The following is a 22781-nucleotide window of genomic DNA, read 5'->3' as shown; positions in this document are numbered from 1 at the left end:
ATAGACTTTGTTGGCTCGTGACGGAGACGGTAAAGGCCAGGTCACGGTGTCGCAATCCCAAAATTTTTTAATCTGTGACATTTGGCGATGGCTGAGCTAGGTACGCCAGATTAACGTTCCATTCCAAAGTGTCGGCAACCCACCAAGGTGACGGACTGGGGCCGCCCCATCCACATGCATCTGAGCAGGAATGCTATCACCCAATAATAGGCTTCCGCAGGGCCGCGTGTGAAAGCCTCATCCCACAAGGAATTTTTTCAAAGACTTGGATATTAGAGTCGTCCGTGATGATAGACTCGAGGGACTCCCGGTCTCGGTCACTAGGGAATGTTCACAGACCATTCCTCCGGTCGGTAGAGGGATGGCATTTTTCCTTTTAAGCGCTTCTGGTCCGAGATGTCTGTGGCGTGTAGAATTAAACATTTACTGTGGCACAGCAGGAGGCTCGGTCTGAATCTCAGAGGCGCATTCTGACATGCATGGGCTTTCTTTCCTTTGCTTTCTCATCGATTACCTTCAGGGCCGTGGCGTGGCGGATTGAAGGGCATCGTTTCCATGTGAAAGTTTCTGGCCTCTTGGCTGGATATGAATATACCCGCAGTCGTCATCATTATTCTATTTCGTACCATGGACTCCATAGCCTGAGGAGTGTCGTGATTTGAGCTTGGACGTGCCCGTCCTATTCCGAGTCGTTTTCGTGAGCTGGAAAAGGCCGGGTTTTCAATTGATTTTGTCTGACAAGAGACATGCGCCTCTCCACATGTCACTCAAACCCCGAAATCAGGCCCGTATTTGCCCATGGGTCGCCAAAACGGTACTTGTTCGGCTGCGTTTTGATGCCCTCAGCTTTACTCCTTTTCAAAGGTTTCAACATTCCAAGAGAGTCCCACACTAAAGTCAAGCACATGCATCTTGCGGTGAGTGTCCGTATATACTCCTATTGAGCGAGTTGGCTCAATCAGACCTTGGGAGCGAGGTATTAATTATTTTTCTCCCCGGGAGTGGCCCATCCAGCTCCATAAGCCTCAACGCCAACACCGAGCATCACGTCATTCAAGCACTGGGAAAGAACATTCAGGCACCGCCGCACCACACCCCTTGGAACACTATCCGTCCGGGATAATCGCACCTAGGCAGCCTAGTAGGGCACAGGGCGCCCCACGCCGAACAAGGCCCTTCCCCATATTATTTGTTGGATTGGCGTCCTTCCACTATCGCCATTGCCCGTATTTGCAAGTCACCGCCTGTGTCATTCTACTGATTTTATTGCGGACCAGCAGTGTCATCTCATTTGCCAGGTACCTATGTAGGTACTGTACGTACGCAGAACGAGTAGGGTGCCAGCCAGGGTTGGTACGAGTCCTGTATGGCAGTAGAAATCCACCGTGGACTGACTGGCGTTGGAGGTGGGCGAGGTATCACTTATATCAAGACCCGGTTGACCTGGGGAGAGGCCGCGAAGCAATAATGAGATCAATTGAATTACTAAGTACCTGAGTAGTAGTGCTAACAAGCCTATGCACCTCGCACCATCACTTACGTGTGACGGCTTTCCAAAAGAGCGACCTCGGCCACACTCGGCACTGGCTCTGGCACACCTGTCTCAAGGGCGTTCAAGGTACTCGTAGAGACATCCGACGCGCGGTACAAGTGACCCAAAGTCTCATTCTGTTCCTCGGCCCTGTTCTCCGACCGAGTTGAGCTCTGACTTCGGAACCAAGGCCTTTCAAGTTCTCAGAGTTACAACTTACAGCATCCTTGTCCCAGGATCTGTCAATAGACTCCGAGCCACTTCTCCATCTCTCGCACTGGCAGTAAACGACGGGTATCCCTTTCAGCTGAACCGATAAGGATTACGCTAGCTGTTCCCACTCAATTTGCCCTGGCCCAACCCAATCCATCCCCAAGCCTGGGAATACCCCAACCTTACGAAACCGTCACATCAGGGCCTAAGGGGAGGAGCGCTGAGCCTGGAGCCTGGAGCCTGAGCCTGAACCTGAGCCTGCCTTGCCCCGAAAAGCCGCACGGTCAGGTACCTACTTAGGTATCTCCCTTAACCGCGGGCATTCTTCGTACCTCGTACTCGGTATTATTGGTACCAGTCAATCCCGCCCACACTTGGTTCGGCACCCCCAGACTTCCCGTCAGACCTCAGCCTTCACTTCACCCTCACTCAGCATTTTGGACCCTCGCCTCTTTCTGCTTCTGCATCCTTCCGTCAGAATCCAAAGGAAAAGCAAAGACAGCCACCCACCTTGTCTCATCAGCACCCACCCCTGCTCCCCCCGGTCTCCAGTTTCCAGTCCGCATTGCCGGATAATTTCCATTTGCATTTCCTTTGCGCACAAACTGCCTGGACTTTTCCCTCCGAGATTCCAATCACCAGAACGCCCGACCGGCTCATCCCTCTCTCAGCCCAAAATCTCGCAGACCTAACTTGGGGAGTACTCTGTTCGTACCTACCTCATCTCTTCGTCACCTTCTTTCCAACCCCCCGACACATTCAATTCTCTGACCACACCTTACCACCACCGTCTGCACACCACACCACTGTCCACTCCAACCTGCCCACACTATTAGTCCACCTTCCGCATCATTTGCGCCTTCCCTCCCTTTCCGACCCCAGGTTGGCCAGACATTTGCATGCGTCACGTCGACTGCCCCTAGGGTAAAGTGGATGATTCACCCCACGATAAGCGATCTTCTCGGGGAACAATTTGTCTCCTCGCTCGAATGCAACGCTCTTCGTCTGCAGTAGACTTTACTGCTCTTCTCAACCCTTCTCCTCCACCTTCTTCCATTCCTGCTCCCATCTCTCCCCCTTCAGCAGACTTCGCCGCAGCCTCCTTGGACAACAACGCCTCCACCTCGACCCAGACAGACGTCGACATGGCTACCGCCGTCAGCCTGATGCCTACTGCTTTGGCCAACCCGAACAACGGCGAAGAGAGGCAGGACCTTCCTCGACCCTACAAATGCCCCTTGTGCGACAGAGCCTTTCATCGACTTGAACATCAGACGAGACACATTCGTACCCACACAGGAGAGAAGCCTCACGCTTGTCAATTCCCAGGATGCAGCAAGAGATTTAGCCGCTCCGACGAGTTGACTCGACACTCGCGCATTCACAACAATCCCAATTCCCGCAGGAATCAGAAAACTCACCAGGTTGCCGCCGCTGCCGCCCTGGCCGGCCTTCAGGACGGTTCCAACCCCAACTTTGCAGCCCAAGCACAAATGTTGCCCCCTCCCAACAAGGCCAACATGCCACGGTCGGCACCCACCTCAGTCGCTGGTTCTCCCAATGTTTCACCGCCTCATACTTTCGCCATGCATACTGGCCATAGCTCTCATCTTCCATCTCATCTGACTCCCTTTGGCCGAATCGACGACAGAGGAAATTCGATGGATATCAACCTTCTGGCCACTGCTGCTTCTCAAGTGGAGCGAGATGAGCATGTCACCAGAGTGCCCTATCAGCATCAGCACCATCTATTCAGTCACCGAAACTACAACAGCAATGGGCGTTTACCGTCTCTGTCGGCCTACGCTATCTCTCACTCCATGTCAAGATCCCACTCTCAAGAGAACCATGACGAGGATCATCGAACGAAGAGATCCAGACCCAACTCGCCTCATTCTACGGCTCCATCGTCTCCAACATTCTCACACGAGTCAATATCGCCAACGCCAGATCATACGCCACTTGCCACTCCAGGTCACTCTCCGCGTCTTCGCCCACATGGTAGCGATCTCCAGCTCCCTGGGCTTCGACACTTGTCTTTGGGCCACACTCCATTGTTGGCCCCAATGGAACCTCAAGCAGATGGGTCTTATGCTCACATCCCCCCTCCTCAGCATAGCGGCCCTTCCATCGCCGACATCGTTACTGGCACTCAGCGAAAACTCCCGGTGCCGCAACTTCCCAAAATCGGCCTCTCAGATATGTTGAACCCGCCAAGCGGTCTGAGTTCAGGCGAATCCAGCAAAGCGCCATCCGTTAACGGAGACATTATGACAAGATGACCACTTTATTCGAAAACGAACACATGAAGGCTTCAAGGCTTCCCAGTATTGCTTTACGCTACGCAGAGTTGTATCGGTTTCTTCACTCAGAATTTTATTTCTCTTTGTTGGAGTTTACAAGACGGTGTCTATTGTATCGATTTGGACGATCAAGCCCCATGAGCTGATCAGGTATTCAATTACGGTAGAATAACAGCAAGGAGCGAGGTATAGACGGATCAGGATTATCATGGAATGCGCCACACGATTGCGCGAAATAGATGGTGTTTATTGGTGATTTTTTTGGCAGAGATATTGGTTTTCGAGTCAGGCAACAGGCACTCGCATTCTGCAGAGCAGCCAATCCCACGTTTACATGTGTAATTTCAGATAGCCCAATTCAAAGCTTTACAAGCCAGATGCTGTGCCCAGCCAAAATTAGTGTCCCCTGGGTTTGTACTTTCATGTGAGGGTCAGGCAGGCACTGTGATCAATCACATGGAGCACTCTTGCTTGGTGAGTTGTGACCGTTGCCGTTCATTGTCCACTTTCAGGCTTATCGCGCCATATACTCCTCGGACTGCAAACCCAGCACCACCCAATCGAACAGTTATCAGAGTTCGAGTCATGGCAGTCTGCTAATTCCTTGTTCGGAAAACTGGAAATTTCCTTGACTTTTGACAGCTGAGTCACATTGCATCACTGGCGCCCGTTCAAAAAGCCTCTTCAACACAGTTCAACCGAACCCCGGACTCGCTTGGGACGGAGAGGCTGTCACTTTGGGGCACGGTCAATCCTGGCGATCCAAGGCAACATTTTGCGGTCGGCCTTTTCACACAAGAACAGGATGTCAAACATGGGGGGCCAACGACTAATCCTCAGATCACCTGCAGTACAGAGTACCACTAGGGATGTTCAGCTTATCAGCCTGTGCAACTAATCCCCCACACTATGCAGGGCTCAGATGATGCATCACTACACAATCACTATGAGGAAAGACCGCAATGGCCCAATCTTGCGCATGCATTACGATACTGGAATGACACGAGGCAATCCGGCGGTCAGAGGCTTGGAAGTTACTGCGTATTCGCGCTCGCACTGTCTTTGTCCTTTCTCGTGGCAAGATGATTGTCGCAAATTAGAGCGAGGTTTCCCCAGACGAAGAATCATCCAACATTTCTGCCGACCTCTGAAAGGCACCCAAGACGGGGTAATCGCGGAGCCCCGAGCTCTCGTGCCGAAGATCTTTGTGGAGTCAGAAATGCGAGGCTTGCTGGATACGAGAAGTCCTCGGGAGCATTCGAGTATCCGTGCCATGGACAGAAACTCCAGCAGCAAATTCCGTCAACCACTCCGTATTTCGTACGGCGCGAGGAGCATGTCTAATTATTCCTGGTCGATGATGCCAAAGGATGACAATGTCTCGTCATGGATAAAATTCTAGGCAGACAGCTCCGCTACATCATTGATCAATTTTAACGAGTGAGAGTGAGACACCGCAATATTGAATCCATCCCCGTGCTCATTTGGGCAAATGAATACAACGGCTTCTCCGATCATGCTGTGAGCATCTGTTCAACTACATCGGACTGTTTCCGTGCCTCGCAAAAGGGAGCGGGAGCATGGGCCATTCTGTGTTGTCACTATTACATGTGTTTCAAAGACTATTGACCGCCAGTGGGGACAAGGTTGCAAAGACATTTCTGATCGACACTTGGACTTATTAAAGCTGCTGGCCAGCAATACTCCATCTTTCCGGGGCGCCCATCCGGCATGACTATTGTATTGGCCAAGTCTCCATCATCCTCGACTCGACCTCGAGTCGGTAATGCTCGGATGACATGCTGATTGCCTGGTAGCTACCTCGGGACCGTCTCAGCACTACTAGAGACCCGGCTAGGGCCATGGTACTCATCATTACGGTTACGTTCCTCATGGGGGACCGGGTGAACTCTCCCTTGGTGCGTTCCATAGGCAGTTCGCGGCAATATCGGCATAGATACCTTCTCGATGCTCCCCAGCGAGCTACTTTCTGTGCTGGGCTCTAGTCGGGGACATGTCGATCTTCCTTATCAGGTGTTCTATGGATCCAAAAGCCTTATCTGTATCAACCTTTGGAATAGTCTTTCTCAATTACTCATGGTTTCAGGGGCCTCCATGAAAGACGAACCAGGTGTACTGTCGGCCTTGGTCTGTGGTGCAGTACGTCAAAAAAGCAGATTGCAAGTGCGTGATTGTGGACACAAGGTTACTGTCCCTTGGCCGTAGGACAATTCTTCGGACTTACTCTAATCCGTGCAGGCTGCAGCTTGCCTTAGCCCCATCTTTTTAACAAGTAATGGTGGGGTATGTAAGTACGATACATTCTGCGGAGAACCTTGATGGAAATGAACTGATGCAATCCATCATTGATTCTAGGTAGGTTGTTTCCATCCATCCATCCATTCATCCATCAGCATGAGATTCTCACAAGTTGTCCTGCTCACACGTCGTAAGTCATGACTCCCAGCTGGTCTAAGCAGTGGAACTCATCGAGCTACGACATTAATGACCATGGCGAAACACTTGGAACAATACCTTGTCGAGTTCAAAGTTCGTCTCCACTTCTGGAGTCACATCTCCGTCCTAGTTACATGAGTTTTATCTCTTGGCTATGCAAATAACGGCTAGGTTCGTCTCCGAGTTGACGGACAATCGAAGCAATTGTTGGCGAGGCCACCGATGAAGTTCAATATCAGTTGTCACGAAGATAAACAAAACTTAATAGTCTTTGCGAGGTTGCCTCTCGAATCATATGCACGCCCAGAACGGATCTCCAGGTCAATGTCTTGCTTGGACCTTAGCGTTCAAGTAATTATTACCCCAGTCAGGCTTTTTTTACATGGAACATTACCACTCGCACCCTTCAGATTCTCCTTCACAAAAGGTCACTCGGTCCGAAGAGTCAAGCCGTCGCTCGGGAAACCCTTCTTCCCACACCAAGGTTGGCTGCTCGAGCCATGCTACGAGTAAGTCCCAGGTGCAAGCAACGACCTAAACCTCAAACTATTTATCTAGGAAATGCTTATTCAACCCGCTTACTGATATTGACGTGCTCTTGTCAAATCCGAACCTCATGCGGTGGAGACGGTCACTCGTGGGCGAGTGGTCCAACATGATTTCTCTTGAGCAAAGTCCAGCGATCGGCTGATTTATCTCTCGGCCTTGAATATGGAGAAAGTCACAATACTGTCAAGTGTGGATCTTCGCGTACGAATGCGAACGGTCTTCTTGGTGTGAACGACCGCAACAAGAACGATCAAATGTTCGACAAGTCAAGTGTTTTGTACAGCCAGGAAAGGTTCAATTCTGTGTTTATTATCACACAATAGACGCTCCCCATCAAAATGCAAGCTGAGTAGTGCAAGGAAACTGGAATCCGTTATGATGTTTCCCCTGCATGACGAGCCGGCCCATGTGTAACGTTCTCTTTGACTGATCCATTTATTCGACATGTCACACTCATCCTATGGAGTACTGGACAGATTGTTTTGGAACTCACGTACGACGTGCTAGAAATCAGTCCTGGCTCTGCCCTTTACAAATATTTCAGTCTTTGACTGAACCGTGATGAGCAAAGTCTATCTCATTTACATGTCCTTGTCATGCAAGTGTGAAGATTTCAAGGCACACAGACTTTCATACACTCTGATTTCATGAAGACTGTACCTCCTGGGGTCTCCTGTCCTGTCCAACACAGTTTTGATAACCCTTCGCGACTGACTCTGACAACTGCAAGAATTGAAAATCCTGTCGATAGACTGAACTTACACCATGCTAGTGAAATTCTGGTATTGTATCAAAGTTCTTCCCTCGCGGGGAAGCGGCGGACAAAAGCTTTTCGTCAGCCCAGGCAGCTTAGGCAGCTGTTTCCCCCTGGAAGTTCAGTTGCCGAGGATTGAGGGGTGCCGAGGGCCCTAAACAGATGAATCAACGTCTACTGTTTACCCCGGATATGCGGGAGGAAATGGCTTCCGCCAGTTAGTTACTCTCTAGTTGACGTTATTGCGGGGGAAATGCCTCCCTCAACATTTGGACGTCAGAGTCAACCTTTTCAACACTTCCTCTCAGAGAACGACAAGTCGGCAAGAAGGGTACCACTGAACCAAGGGCCGAATCATTACATCGACCATTTCCCGTATCATCATCAAGACCCCACTACAAGAAACTTCAGGAAGATGAGTTCACTCTCGGCTGGTTCAATTGATACGCTCTTTGACTTTTTGTTGCTATCTAGCGTGTGTGTCTCGTTTCGAGCATGAAGTCACCAAACCTTAACAGAGTACTTTGTGCGCAGATCTGTCATCCCAAGTAAGACACGGAACAACTCCGTTGTCATATTTCAAACCCGCGTCTTTGGACGTCTTATCTCAAACCAGTCACTCGAAATTGCTTCACCGAAGAACGGAGGAAAGCTAATCCCGCAAGCGATCGAATGGGAGGATCCTAACTGCCAACCTCAAGTTTCCAGTGAACGAAAAACTGCGGATAATGCACAATGCTACGGACAATGAAAGCGCCCCTCTGAGGGTTTTCCGCAACTGAAGGATGCTTTCCGTACTCTGTTGATCCCCTACGCAGCAGTTGCGGCGTTGATCTGATCGTGCAAAATCGGACTGGGTTACGTGTGATTAGGTTCGACAGAACCCCCGCCTTGCCCTTTGGAGAACCAAAGAACATGTTACGATCGACGACTCTTCGGGCGGTAGCAACATGGCCAAACCCCGAACCTGGATATGGTCGTTGACCCTTCAATAATGATCAGTGTCAAGAGGACTATTATCAGCTGAGATGTTCAAGTTAAGGTCGGAAAACGCCTCAGCACATTCCCAGAAATCGCGAGATTTGTCTGACTGAAAATGCAAGAAGCTGAAATGCTCGCCCATCAAGGCGCGCATAGCTTAGAGGTACACCAACAGGTACTGTCGTGGTAGCAGCACATGGCTTCTGTTGACTAGCATTAATGTTCAAAGATGACATGATACGTTCTTTGCTAACCGAATCCCGATTGTCGCTTGGGGAAAGTTCAGGGCAGTGTTCTGATATTCGGAATCTAAGTTGCCGATGAGTAAGTACTGTCGGACTAGGTCAACCGTACGACAAGATACTTGTCCAATACTGTCTCAGCATACTACTCAGCTGGAGGTTGACGTTCTACAATTTTCCGCACAAAGCTTGATCTTGAAGGATGCCACGGTAGGTGTTGATTACTTTGAATTATACGCGTCGAATGCTTGCTCTGACCAGAACACTGGTCAGACACTGGCGTGGCTCGGTCAGATGTTCATCCCTCGGAAGGAATGTGCCTCCTACGAACCAATTCGATCGTGAACCTTTGATTATGAAACAATCAGATGCTCTGTGAATAGCCCAGATATCTCAGAACACAGTAAGTCAACCCAGGCCAGCATGATGGCACATGGCACATCTCCATTCTGCAAGCGTCTCCCTTGCATAGTTGCCATCTCTCCCAGTGTTACCCATCGACACTGCTTTTCGAGACAGAAGGGTCATTGGTCTTGAGAAGGCACGCTCCTACTCAACAGATCTTTGGGCATGCAAGTGTATGTGCTAGCACACAGCTGCTTGCTCTCCCCATTTCTCATATCAGAAGCATGACTGGATGAGTTTCAGTCAAGCCTATGCAAAGCACAACCACTCATCCTCCAAATCAAGACACCAGATAATTACTCGGGCTCTGGTTCTGTAACACATCCCACAGATGACATGGATCATGGTCTAGCATTATCCTGTGGTGTGGAGCCTCGACTGCATTCCTTGCACTTTGAGACAATCAGCTCAATGGCGCTGCGCTGGTCGAGGCGGTGTGGCGTACTCATCGCTGTTTTTCCTCTTTGAGGCGGTCAAGAACATTGGTCCGGACGAGTGGACAGTCGGGTTGCAGGGAGATCTGGTATCTCAACTGAATCGCACATCAGAGATATGTTGGGCAGTGAAATTGTTCTGACTTCAACATGCAGTTGGTGACCACCGGTAAATTGTTGCTGTCCGAGTCGGTTGAAAATGAGCTCGCTGCATATCGGCATTTAACCGTTGTCTGCAGTCCCACGCATTCGCCAACTACGATCCCGAGGGTTCGACCGCCGACCGGGCAAACGACTGGCACTCTCCTGAGTTTTCAGCCATGACTCTTGTCCGACAGGTAAGGTTTCAGAAATCGCTGCAATCGACTTGGCTATCCGCGAATCTCGACGCGCAATGTATTGAACTCACAACTAAAGCGGACTTCAATGTTGGATGTTGGATGTGGAAAGTGGGAATTACGAAACACTGCCTCTAGGCTCTGAGCACTTTTTGACAAGGCTCCGTCACGAGGCACTCGGCCTAGACTTAGGAGACTGCTCCGTATGTAGTCTGACTAACCCCACGAGAAGGATGATGATCAACACCAGAAAACTATATTTGCGGATTTGACGCTTGGCCCTTACCCCACGATCCGCGGATGCTTGCACTGGTGATGTTTGCTTTCATGTGACAGCTCCATTTCCCAACTCAACGACATGGTCGAGTGTACACAGGATCGAATTTTCTATTGGAATTGCCTTTTAACCATGGCAGAGGTAATTTTACTAACTGATACGCCAAATGATTCTGGCTTGCGAAAATGAAGCAGAAGCTCTGCATCGCCCAGTTTTAAGACCCAAACATACTGAGTCCAAATCGTCGACACTCACTGCCTCTAGCGAAACCTCCTACGGGCACATTTTCCTTCATGCTGTTAGTTTTGAGATTAGCGAATGCATATACCAGCCAGAGTCGCCGGCCGCTCATCGTGCGGCTGTTTGCACACTCAGGTCAACCATGTAAAGTTGACCATTTTTATTTTATTTTATGAGCTGCCCCATGGCTTCGGGCTAGAACGAGGCTGCCGAAGAGTAAACACCAGGATTCTTGATGTGGGTTCAGCACGGCGAAACATATAATCTCAGGGTCGAAGTTCGCACAAAAGTGACCGTGTGCGTTCAGTGCGGCAGGATGTACAATCCACCACACCACGGGTTTAGACTATCGACAAATTCAGACGCATTTGGGATTAATGTAGTTATCAAGACACGTTTATTTACACCTGTGCCACTCTCTCTTCCGGGGTCGTACGAGATGCACCGAGACCTCGGCGCTGAACGAACAACACACCCAAGAGACGCCCGAGAATGCAACAATGCAACGCAAACATGTTTTTGAAATCATCGAACATCAATGCTGTCATCACTACGCAGACATGACATGCCTCATGACTTATATCTCATGCAATGCCCACTCCCACTCCCAGTTCATTTCATCCACCACTCTAGTCCCTCACATGGTGCTACCATCATAACACAGACATGGTCTTCACGCCGTCCACAACGCCCTGCAGCATCCGCAGTCCATACGCGGAGGCGACCCTCTCCATGACCCTCAAAGTATTGGCGATGTCCTTGCGATCTGCGACGCCGGCCCACTCGCCACCGCACGTACAGTGGTCGGCGAACAGGCAATCGTCGCCCTGCAGGACGCCGCACTTCTTGCACTTGAGGTCCTGGGTCTGCCAGCCGAGCAGCGACGCCTGGATACGGCCGATCAGGGACTCCTCGAGATGGATCTTGTTGAATTCACTGTGGCAGCTGGTGCAGCGCCAGGGTCGGTTGACGGCGTCGTCTTCGCCGCCGTTGTCCTGGCCGCGTGTGGTGTCCGGGAGGATGTCTTCGTCGCGGCAGAGGTCGAGGTCGCGCGTCATGGTGCAGTTGTCGCAGACGAGAAGGTCGAAGCGGAGACTCGTGCTCGGGTTCTCGAAGCGGCTTTCTGCAGAGAACTCCTTGACGTCGAAGAGGGCCAGTAGGTCTTTGCGCAGGAGCCGTGCTTCCAGCTGTAGAGGCTTTGACAGTGAGATGATCTGCATTAGGCTTTTGACCAGTTCGAGGACTGGATCGCGAGCGTGTCGTTGGTCCGTAGCCTCCAATGAGCCGCCTGGCAGTGATGGGAAAGACCAGTCGCTGGCCAGCTCATGATGGAGTAGTTCCTCACGCTGACGACGGATTAGGCTCGTAATCTTTTTCTTCAATGGCTTGGAGAAGTCGTCTTGGAGAACCGTCGTAACCTCCATGCTTGTTGGATCCTCTGTCAGACTGATGAAACCAGAAACCAGTTGTGTTGGCCGAGGAGTTGCGGAGGCATCGTCAGGATTATTTGCCGGTCTCTTCAAATTCTGCATCAGATCGATGAAAGTCACGACCCAGTCGTCAAAGACAGGTTGAAGTGGCTGAGGTAGGAACTGAGATATTTGCCAGTGTACCACCGTTTCTAGATTGGAATTGTTCGTCTCTTCCGTTACGGTAGATGTACCCTTCCCGCCATAGTTATACTGGTCATACCAAATGAGTATATCCCAGTAGTCCTTGATCTCAAGCCCTAAGAAATGAAATAGAGGCTTCTGTTGAATTGACTTGAGAATGTACTGAGAATAAGCATAGGCATTGCCTACCTCCTGCTTTGAGGTCTGCAGAAGTAAGCGGGTTGGACTAGCAAAGACAACTTGCGAGCCAACGCGTCTGAAATCAGTGATGAGTTGTTGCATTGCCTTCTTCGACATCATCTGGACGTAGTAATGGAGATGTCTGTCGTACAAACAAGATGCGGGCGCCTCCACCCAGCGAACCAAGTGCGATACCATGGCATCTGCGAGTCGGTTTCCCCGGCAGGCTTCAGCCCACCATGATTTGACCATCTCACGGAGAACTTCCAATGCGGCCTGGGCGAACCCTGCATTTGTTTTGGTCGTGCTTGAATTCAGGGAAGATTCCTCATCTGCAGCAGGGTTGAAAGCGACGGAATCAGTAGATCCTTCAAGGTCATTAATAATGGACGAGGTCAGGATCGTGTTGATGGCCAAATTCTGTATGGATACATCGACGCACACAGATGTATAAGCACTGGGATTGTTGATCGAGGGCATTTCCACAACCTCAGTCAGAGGCCCCAGTACATCATCTCGTTCATGCCCAGCATGGTCGGGCCTCGGGTTGTCAGACCACCAAAGCACAACATTGTTTTTCTTGAGCCTCCTCGCGTACGCCAGATCAATGAGAAACCGGGTGTCATCCTTTTCCAGATTGCAGACTGGGACATCGCCGTATCTCGCAAGTTCCATCAAATGTGACAACCAATGGTTTACTGTGAAATAATGTGTAATCAGGCGCTTAAAGACGAAAGATTGCCAGCCAAGGGAAGGCATATCTGTGTCGGCCCGCTCGCTTGGTAGACACAAAATCGGATAATCTTTGGTGATGCGGATGTCATGAATGAGTTGTTTGCTGGAGCTTGTCTGAAGTAATAGCATAGTTGGCTTCGTCTCATCTGATCGCCACCTCTTGAGAGTCTCACTGATCTCTAAATGAGCTTTTCGTTTCGTTGTGACTTGAGAGACCTTAAAGTGTATGGATGCTTGATAATCGAACAAGTTAGATAACAGTGCATCTTCTTGCTGCCTCTGACGATACTGCTCAGCATACAGCTTGTCGGCGTTTGGCAGTTGAGCATCTCGACTTCGGTTCAGAACAACAATATGGCCTTCCGCTTTTGTGGATGAGAAGAGAGCGAACACTGTCCGATCGCCTGTAGTGACTTGATAGAGGTAGATATAACCCATCGAACTCGGGTCTTCAAGGTATGTGGACTGCGCATCGCTTCTCATCAAAGAAGAAAGATCAAACCCATGCTCTAACCCTTTGCCGAGTACACCTTTCTGGCTTTCATCGAACGAACACATGTTGCCTAATTTTAGCAAAGCTCGCGTGGCAAGAGGCAACTCTCGTTCATAGACCCCTTCCACACTATAGTGGTTGCATAGAAGAGCCACAGAATCAGCCTCGTGGAGATATGTGTCTTCAGACATTGTGAGTTGAAACAAGTGTGTGGAAGGATGACCATTTGGAAGAACATGGTTGACCTTCTCAACTTCGCAACCAGGGACTTCAACGTTTGGTATCTCGTCTCCTTTAAGATTGAGATAAAGTGTACGAGGAACTTTTATGTTGAGGCTATGAATCTTCTTTCCGATCAACACGAAAGCAGTGACTTCGCCGGGAAGATCACCTTGACGTAGTTGCAGGACGTGCCATGTGTTGATGAAAAGAAGTTCAGCCTGGTTGCGGAAAAAGGCACTGATTGAATCGGTGGCAATATTGGGACGTTCGCCAAATAATTGTCGTCGTCGAGCACGAGCCTGCTTCTGGACCTTCCACTTTCGCTTCTGGTAGTCTAACCAACCGCTGTAGTCCTCGTCGATTTCAGGGATGTCCGCAGGTAGATCAGCATAAGGGTCGACAAGAACTTTTGTCGTTTCATCATCAGCTTTTCTTTTGGTAGGTTTGAGGAGCTGCGTCTCAGGCTTCAACTCGGCATTCAGCGCATCTTCAATGTCTCCAGTGTCAGGGATTCGATGGTCAAGAAGATTGACAGACCGCTCGCCAAGAGGTTTTTTCTCGAAGATATCAGTCATCTTCTTCTGCTTGAATCTATCATCCTTTGCATTGATCCGCTTCTGTAGCCAGTCGGGATGGGCGACCCGTGGAACAGGATTTCTGACCTTCTGAAGAGCAGCGGGAATCGTGATCAGCTTCTGAATTACAGATCCGAGGCGTTCTAAATAATAGTCCCAATCTATTACCGTTCTTGGATCCATGTCAGCAGGGTCATCTTTCAACCATTTGCGAAGGAAATATCGTTTCACACTCTCTTCAGCGGAAAAGATTGCGACCGGTATGGCTCGTTCCGTAACTGGGGTATTTCGGGGTCTTGACGAGATGATGTACTTGCAATTAAGACCTTTATCTTTGGTCATTTGGTCACCTAGAAATTCTGCCAATCGTTTTGCAGTAGTAATAGAGGTCGATTTTTGGGATCCGTATTCCTCGAGTGTCTTAGCCATGCTTTTGTTTTCGCAAATGAGGTCGATCAGTTCTTCGTCTGCCAAAGTGGAGCCTCGCTGGTGTAGGACATCTAACCATCTATTTGCAACACGTGCAACGGCTCCGTATGTTTCTGCAAGCGTTGTACCTTCAAGAAAGAACTTGAAGATCTGGGTTTGGAAGATTTTGATGAGTTTCAGTTCTCCACGTCTCTTGACCTCGAACCCTTTCAATTCAGCTAAACTGCCATCGTGGTTGAAGACAGCATATCGTTTTTTTAAGTTCTTGTCTTCTTCTTTTGACGTGGGTAGAATCATGGCCTTGTAGGGTCCGTCAACTTCAAAGAAGATTGAGTTGTCGCTGTGTGTCTCATATTTGAATGACGCAGGCTCAACCAGAGTTTGATATTGGTGATTTGTGAACTTCGCGTGAACGAGATGATTCAACATCACACACGGGTATGAGATCGCCATCTTCTTGCCATTCTTCAGTGTGAAGACAACATTTTCGGGGAAAGTGGCTGGTAGCATGCACCAGATACCATCCGTGTCCAGTTCCAGTGGGCGTCCTATGCGCTCGACAAGCTCTCTAGCCATCTGGATAATATGTGCACCAGTCAAGCAAGTTACACCCGCCATCTCCATCGAATACCATCTTGAACCTTTTCGCATAACATAGCCATAAAAGGAGTTCAAAATGACTTTGTGCGCAAGCTGCAATGAGTCGTAGAGAATAATCATTTTCTTTGCCTCATCAACTTCGCTGGCCGGTGCCCCTGAAGATTTAAGTGCTTCAGTTTTCCCTTTCCACACCTTTTGTTGTCCCTTGAAATCATATCGACGATCCCGAAAATCTCGAACGGTGTTGACGTAGAAGGGATTCTCTCGTTGGCATATGATGGCTTCACGTTCTATGGTTTTCGAGTCATGAATCTTGTGATAGATCTTTTTGGAGTACTCCTGAAGTCGCTTTCGAACAGTCGCCGCCTGCTCGTCCAGACTCAAATCCTGGAAATTTCTCCTAGGGGCGCTGGGAAATTTGCCAGGGAACGTTTCGTTGACAACCGCTCTTCGAATCATGTTGTATTCATCTCGTTTCGTAGGAAGGAACTCGCCTCTCCACGCCCACGGCATCCGTCGGTCACAGGTCTTGCCAGGTCGGTTGAAATCGCATGCCGCACAATCTGATTCAGATATCATCGAGTCGGGTTGTAGTCGGTTCGTAGTCATAATATTAGGATACATAGATGCCACGTCCAGGTGGTAGATTAGAGGGCGTTCGCTTCTGTTGGGTGTTGCTTTCAAGTTGTTTAGTTTTTCAATAATTTGTGCTCGGACTTCGTCATAATTCGTCACATCGTCAACGGATTTCTTTTCTTCAACAGTTATACAAAACTTCAATGCTGCATCGAGATCCCCGATAAGCTCATCAATCGCTGTGGGGTCAATCGCAAAATTGACAGGTATGTCAGCTCGAAAAACACCGGCTTCGATGCTTTCTACATGCCCACCAACGTATGTTTCCGAGTCGAGCAGATGTCCTTCCCAAAAAGCTTCTCTCGGCTCTTTATGCTTATTTGGTAGCACTATATTCTTTTGATATGCTTGCACCATCAACAGCATTTCACAGAGAGTGCCTGTACCTTTCCGTAGGGTGTCGTCTGGACTGAGTGGGATGATAGTACAGAGAGAGAAGATGAAGGGATGTACATATTTCATGTACAAATAATACGTGGCAACGGCATCAGATACCGAATATTCTGCCAGTATTTGTGGGTGTTCACTGGCATAAGGTGTCATCAGTTCTGGGTCGAGTTCGTCAGGATCGTAGCCCAGCTTCGCGACTGTCACCGCTTTCAGACCGCGACTTCCCTGAGGTAAGTAACTGTCCCTGTTGACCCAAGCAAAGCAATCCATGTGGACACAATAGTCACTTTGATATACGTCTTCGCTGTTCTTTCGAAATCCAATCTCTGCGTACATGTCAATTCCGTTGACGCTCGCTCGGGCTTCCACAAAGGGCCAGTCGAAGAAATCGCCGTTGTATGTGGCAATCACCGTTGGTCTCGCCTCCTTAATCATGGAGAAGAACCGTTCGATGACTCTCCGCTCGTTAGGCTCATTGAAGACAAGGAAAGGTCCCTCGTATTCCGCTTTGGGTGTGTAATCGAAATCCGATATATCCTCCGAAACAATCTCTCGATTGGTAATGAGGAATCCCTGGCCATCTATCATGTAAGAAATCATCATGATTTGGTCAATGGCAGCATCGGGGAACTTGAGAGGTAACTTTGTGGTTTCAATATCATAGGCAAGCACCACTGGATCCGCTCTGGTAAGACGCTCCTCGAGGCAAGCAAGACTGACGGATCCATGTTTGGCCTCCACGGAATACCACTTTCCGATGCGTATATCTTTGTCGATGATGAGACGTACGTGATAGGGAACATCATACTCCCGAATGTCGACTATCGAATCGCTGGCCTCGACGATGCCATTTGTTCTTGGGTCGTTTGCTTGTTCTTCATCATATACGTCAAATCCAGCGCTGGCGCTGGCAACTTCAGCGTAGGTATCCATAGCATTGACCTTCTCTTTATTCTGCTCTGCAATAGGCATGACGACCTTGCGGACTGATAGGAGGTCAGACACATTCGCGAAGGTGAGCTGTAAGAATGTTCGTCTATAACCGAGAAGGTGATTGGGCATTTGTAGGTCTTCTTTCGAGAGGCGATTGACGGTTTTGACTAGCCCCTCAAACATTCTTTTGCACCATTCCTCCACTTCGGCTTCCCTTCCACGCTTGACAGCTAGCAGAAAGTATGGATCGTATTCCACGGTCGCTTTGAAGTTGTCCCCATCCTCGCCGATGAAGTAGAAATCAACACCAGCTCGACCTCCTGGCACTTTTGAGTCCTCTATAGAAGTACTGTGCATGTTGTAAAGCCATCCAACTCGTTTCTTGCCGGAATCATATCTGCCAAATCCCATGGATTCGTCGATGCTGTTGGCCAGCCGTATGGCTTGGAACTTTTCATCTTGAGATGTACCCTCTGTGGCACGCAAGGAGGATGAGGTTATTGTCTTCGTTCGTTGTTTGAACCGGGAGTTGTCTTTGGCAAATCTGACATTGGACCCGTATCTGCTGGGTTTCCTGACAGGCATTGTTATTCGACAATGTGCAGGGCATAAGATGTAAATGGCATGCAGTCGGTCGCGATTAGATTGTCATATTCAGGCTATCTCGCAAAGCCACGACTACGAATAGCAAAAGGCGTATTGTTTTCGTGTCCGCACCGTGAGATGGTAAAGTTGGTGGTAGAATCGCGAACAATCAATCTGCCCGCAATCCACTCTGTCGACGCGTTGGAACGCGTTAAGTGGTTCGGCACCTAGTCTGTATTTGGGCTAGGCTGTGCAGTGGGAAAACTTCGGCGTACTTGCCCTTCAAGTTGATGAAGGCCACCAACCTTGTTCTACTCCTTCAAGTCCAAGCCGGATTCAACTCTGGGTATCTACCATATTTGCTTCCAAGACATGGGACCCTGAGGTTCTGGGACTAGAGAAGGCTATATACATGCGTGAGTCGTGTGCTAATCGGTCACTTGTGCAGAAGAATTGGTTCAATAGCTATGGCCTGACGATTTGAGCTCCACAATAATTACACGGGCTATGTAAAACTGTCCCAGTTGCCCAAAGCGACTTCAGAGACTCCAGAGGGCTGGGAATCTTTCTAGGACGATGAATCTGTGTTGGTTATTGCTCAATCACCAAACACTTCTATGCGCACTACCTCGGGCCTGGCCCATGGAGAAAAAGGACTTGTAAGGAATTCGACCGAGAGCAAACAGCTGAAGAGCAAACAGATGGACTGGGAAGTCTTCGTATTATCATTATATAAACGAGCTTCTAAGCCGCTACGGTGGTCGGAGGAAGAGTCTCTGGTGCAGAGTCGTTTTCATCGAGCGTAGCTGCTGTGAAGCGCAAACAATTCAGCCAATACTTCCTGCATCCATTGACGATCATGTGACAAAATGCATTTCTGCACTGATCAGTCCCATACTTAACCATGTCCACTCCATTCAGCCAGTCTGTATCATCGTCTTTATTGCAACCAGTCTTGTCGAGGGCAATACCAAGGCTGAGTGGGTCCTTGTCGTTCTTCCCAACGTAAATTCGCCCGCATTCGCCCGGGGTGTAATGCTCACCACCCTCCTCGGGCAGTATGAGCTTTTTGTTCACTAACTCTTGACAGAACCCCTCGTAGACATCAACAGCCTGTTCGGAAATCTTGAGGTCGGCCGTGATAAGACCGCAACTCCCAACACCATTGCCAACGGGGTCCCACGTTGCGCAGCGTTTGCGCACCTCGCTGAATGAAGAGATCGAGGCTGCCGCTGTCTTCTGCGTCGTGTGGGTGGCGCTGACAGGCGTTTTGAAGGGCACTGTGGTCGTCGGCGTCTTGTTGTCTTCTGTCAACCTTGAATGTGTGCTCTTTGATGTTGCGGGCACTGACGCCTGGGAGACCTGACCAGAAGTCGATGATTGACTAACCAGCGGCGTGGAAGAGTTGGTGGTAGAGATTGAGACTGGGGGGAAAGGAGATGGACTCGGAGGTGCTGACAAGCTTGTTGATGCACTTAGACTTGAAGACAGGCTGATCGATGACCACACAGTTGTGTTTGGCACAATCTCAGGTATCGTAAGAATAGGGAACTGTGTGACCCATGACGCAATTCGAGGCGACAGGCCTGCATCATTCCACCATGGGCTGGGAGAACAAACTTTTGCTGTAGTGCTGATTGTGATTATTGTCGTGTCAGTACCAGAGCACTGTGTGAAAACCGAGCAAGACGTCCCGCATGTTCGAGAGGTGGTTGTATCAATCGAATGAGTACAAGCAACATAACAGGTAGAATAAGTTGACCCAGAACAACTCGACGAACTCGACGAAGAATCCGAGGAATTTGTTGTTAGTGATGACTCCACTGATGTTGTCTTCGAAGAATGGTCGTTAGTGCCAATGCCCATTTCAGTGCCAGTCATGGACTTAGGTTCAGTCATCCATGACAATGTTGATGGTGGGATGGGAGTTATCACAGGCACTGGTGGCCATTCCCAGCCCCCATTGTCTGGTTTGTGGCACTTCGAAGACAGTAGACATTTGATTGAATCCACTGCAAACTCAGTAAGTCCATTGAGACCTACTGGCTTACAGAATGGGCCTATGCACAGCCAGGTCCAAGACGGGAACTCCACACGAACTCCGTTCTGCAGGTATTGAGTGCTTGTTGATAGTGTCGCTGTCCATGTTACATGAGTCGCCTTTGAGCTGCTGTCTGTACGGGTGATCATCTCATACGTAGAGTTCCATATGCTGGGGGAGATGGTGGCGTAGGTGAGCTCCTTTGGGAGACTGAATGCCACACTGGTGGAAACTCCTGGAGGTGTAGTAACCGAGCATAACCAGCCCAGAGGACAGATTGTGCCTTCTGGTTTTGACTCCTTACAAGCCTGCATGCCATCATAGCAAACTGGACATAAGCAATAAAGGGTACTCTCAGCCAGTGTTGTAGGCATCGGACCACACCACGGGTTCACGTCGAACACGCAGGACATCCGAGATCCAGTCAGCATTGGAAAGACAGACACAGTGCCAGATACAGGAGGAACAAGTGTCGTGGGAGTTGTTCCACCTGGCACTAGAGAAGATCCACTTGAAGATGGAGTACTTTCAGCCAATTCAGACAAGCCGGAATCTGCCTGGGAATGTTCCAAGGTTGCAGTTGACTGGGAGCTACTCAATTGCGAAGACACCTGGACAATACTTGTTGTGACAGTCTTCACAAAGACGGTGACGAAAGTTGAGTCACTACGCAGAACCGTACTCGTGCTCGAGGTTGTGAAAGTTAGAGGCAAAAGTTGCTGGGATGATGAGGATGCGGATGGGTTAGTGAGACTCTGAGTTGATGAAGAAGGCTCACTAGGAGTTTCTGTCCCGATCGAAGCTTCGGAAATGGTTGGTGATGATGAACTTCCGTCACTGGCCTGGGTCTGGAGGGTTGTGGATGATTGTGCCGAAGTAGAATTGCCATTGCCCGTCACAAGAGTAGAGGCAATTTGTGCTGAGGAGGCCACCGTGCCATCCGTTGGCATACTAACTGAGTTTGTATTCATTGCAGTAGGGGTCTTAACCGAACTGGATTCTAGAAGAGAACTGCTTGAAGCACCTTCTGTGGCGCTAGCGCTGTTCTTACTCCCAGGTGTAGACATGGAGACAATAGACTCATGGTTGGGAATCGAAGTTTGAGAAGTGTCTCCCATCGGGGTTTGGCTCGAAGTTGTGGAACCAGCCGTATCAGAGGCCAGAGACGTATTTGTTGCCTCGGAGGCCTTGGTATCTGTATAAGTTTTAGGTGAAGAACTTTCGCTGCTCGAAGACGATCTTCCTGCCGAGTCTGAGAAGGAAGCAGAAGTGAACGACGAGGGAGAGCGGCTCAGTGTAAATGTAAACTTGTCACTCGTGAGAATAACCGTGGTGAGTATCTGAATGGATGTCGAGACATCCTGGTCTTCTGTAGAGGAGGAAGTCACCGAAACTGGAGCTAAGGGGGTAGACAGGTGCCCAGGGTTCGTAGTTGTAGAAGGCGATGAGGAGCTGGATGGGACATTTGGACTGGCGACAGAGCCTGTACTCGTTGACGATGCAAAGTATGTGCTGAAAAGTAGACCACTCGTCAAGCTACTCGAGGCTCCAGTGGCGTTCCAGTCTCTCATTTCTGTACCTGTTGGGCTGTTAACCCTAATTTTGGTTTCATAAGTCGAAGGCATACCTATTGGAGACGCTGACAAAGAGCATGTTGGGCATTCTGCAGTATCGCGCTGTTGAGGCACGAAACGCTTAAACCATGACGCGCCTGAGACGGTGATAAGGTGCAGAATCATGAATAGAAGGAGAAGAGGTCTCCAGAACGAGGTGGAAGACATGTTGGTACTTTTTCTTTGGAGTACGACCGGATATTGTTGGTTTCAGCAGGTGGATCTCCACTAAGATGGGACACCCTTTCAAGATATAGATATATGAGAAAGGTGGAGGTAGACAGGATCAAAATCTGCGAAGATATAAGCAGAGTAACCCAAGGCAGTGACATGGAAAGATTGCCGTTAATTGTGCCCGTTTAAAGTGTAGAGGAACTTCACAAGAAGTTGATAGGCAGCTAGAGTGAACGGGTGGTGACAGCTTTTCGTGCATATCGACCTTGTGACATTCTTATCCGGCTTGAAGGGACAGCCACTGTCACTGGAAAGGAGGGTTCAAGTGTTTGCTAACACTGCTCATATCCCTCGCACGTGGATCCCTAGAACTGGCACTTCTGGCACTATTCATGTGAATGTTCTTGCGTGAAGAAGACACGGCGGCCATCGGCATCATCAATAAAATGATCAAATCAAACAGGACTGTGATCACATGGTTATTGAGGGAGGGTTAGAGGAGTGTTAGACATTGTGTCTTCACAGGGCGTAGGTGGTCCCAGGGCTGGCACGTCACAATAGCGGCAACCTCTTGAATCTGATCCAATTCTTCTTAGTACTGCCGCCTACCTGTATCTTCTTTGTCCTGGAGGTAGAGACATTGGAAACGTAAAAAGCAAGCTGAGTTTTTCCATGGGACTATCAGGACAAGCTGGGGAATGATGAAAAGCTTGAACGGTGTTTGTGTTCAAACCAGACCATTCAGGCAATGCTGTAATTTGTTACCTAGGTACAAACACCATCACAATGATTAATTAGACATATAGGCAGGTCAACAATTGGTCCCAATGATCAAGCT

At 49.4% G+C, this 22781-nt stretch overlaps 3 protein-coding genes across 3 annotated transcripts; 1 reads left to right on the top strand and 2 right to left on the bottom strand.

The window, feature by feature from the left end:
- Positions 1–2733: 2733 nt before the first annotated feature.
- Positions 2734–4026, top strand: LTR84_002431 (uncharacterized protein; the record flags this gene model as incomplete). Its single annotated transcript, XM_064846041.1, has 1 exon — positions 2734–4026. One exon carries the CDS (start codon positions 2734–2736, stop codon positions 4024–4026), a length of 1293 nt encoding a protein of 430 aa, XP_064706266.1.
- A 7351-nt stretch (positions 4027–11377) lies between these two features.
- On the bottom strand, positions 11378–18115 carry POL2 (DNA polymerase epsilon catalytic subunit; the record flags this gene model as incomplete). Its single annotated transcript, XM_064846040.1, has 1 exon — positions 11378–18115. The coding sequence occupies one exon, from the start codon at positions 18113–18115 to the stop codon at positions 11378–11380; it is 6738 nt and encodes a 2245-aa protein (XP_064706265.1).
- A 744-nt stretch (positions 18116–18859) lies between these two features.
- LTR84_002429 (uncharacterized protein) lies at positions 18860–21937 on the bottom strand (the record flags this gene model as incomplete). The annotated part of the gene is made up of 2 exons (XM_064846039.1): positions 18860–21735; positions 21784–21937. 2 exons carry the CDS (start codon positions 21935–21937, stop codon positions 18860–18862), a joined length of 3030 nt encoding a protein of 1009 aa, XP_064706264.1.
- Between the last annotated feature and the right edge of the window lie 844 nt (positions 21938–22781).

Source organism: Exophiala bonariae (genome assembly GCF_035927105.1).
Source record: "Exophiala bonariae strain CCFEE 5792 chromosome Unknown scaffold_13, whole genome shotgun sequence".
In the NCBI taxonomy this organism is placed as follows: Eukaryota; Fungi; Ascomycota; class Eurotiomycetes; order Chaetothyriales; family Herpotrichiellaceae; genus Exophiala; species Exophiala bonariae.
The sequence above is the reverse complement of the archived record's forward strand: the minus strand, read 5'-3'. Positions and strand labels throughout refer to the sequence as shown.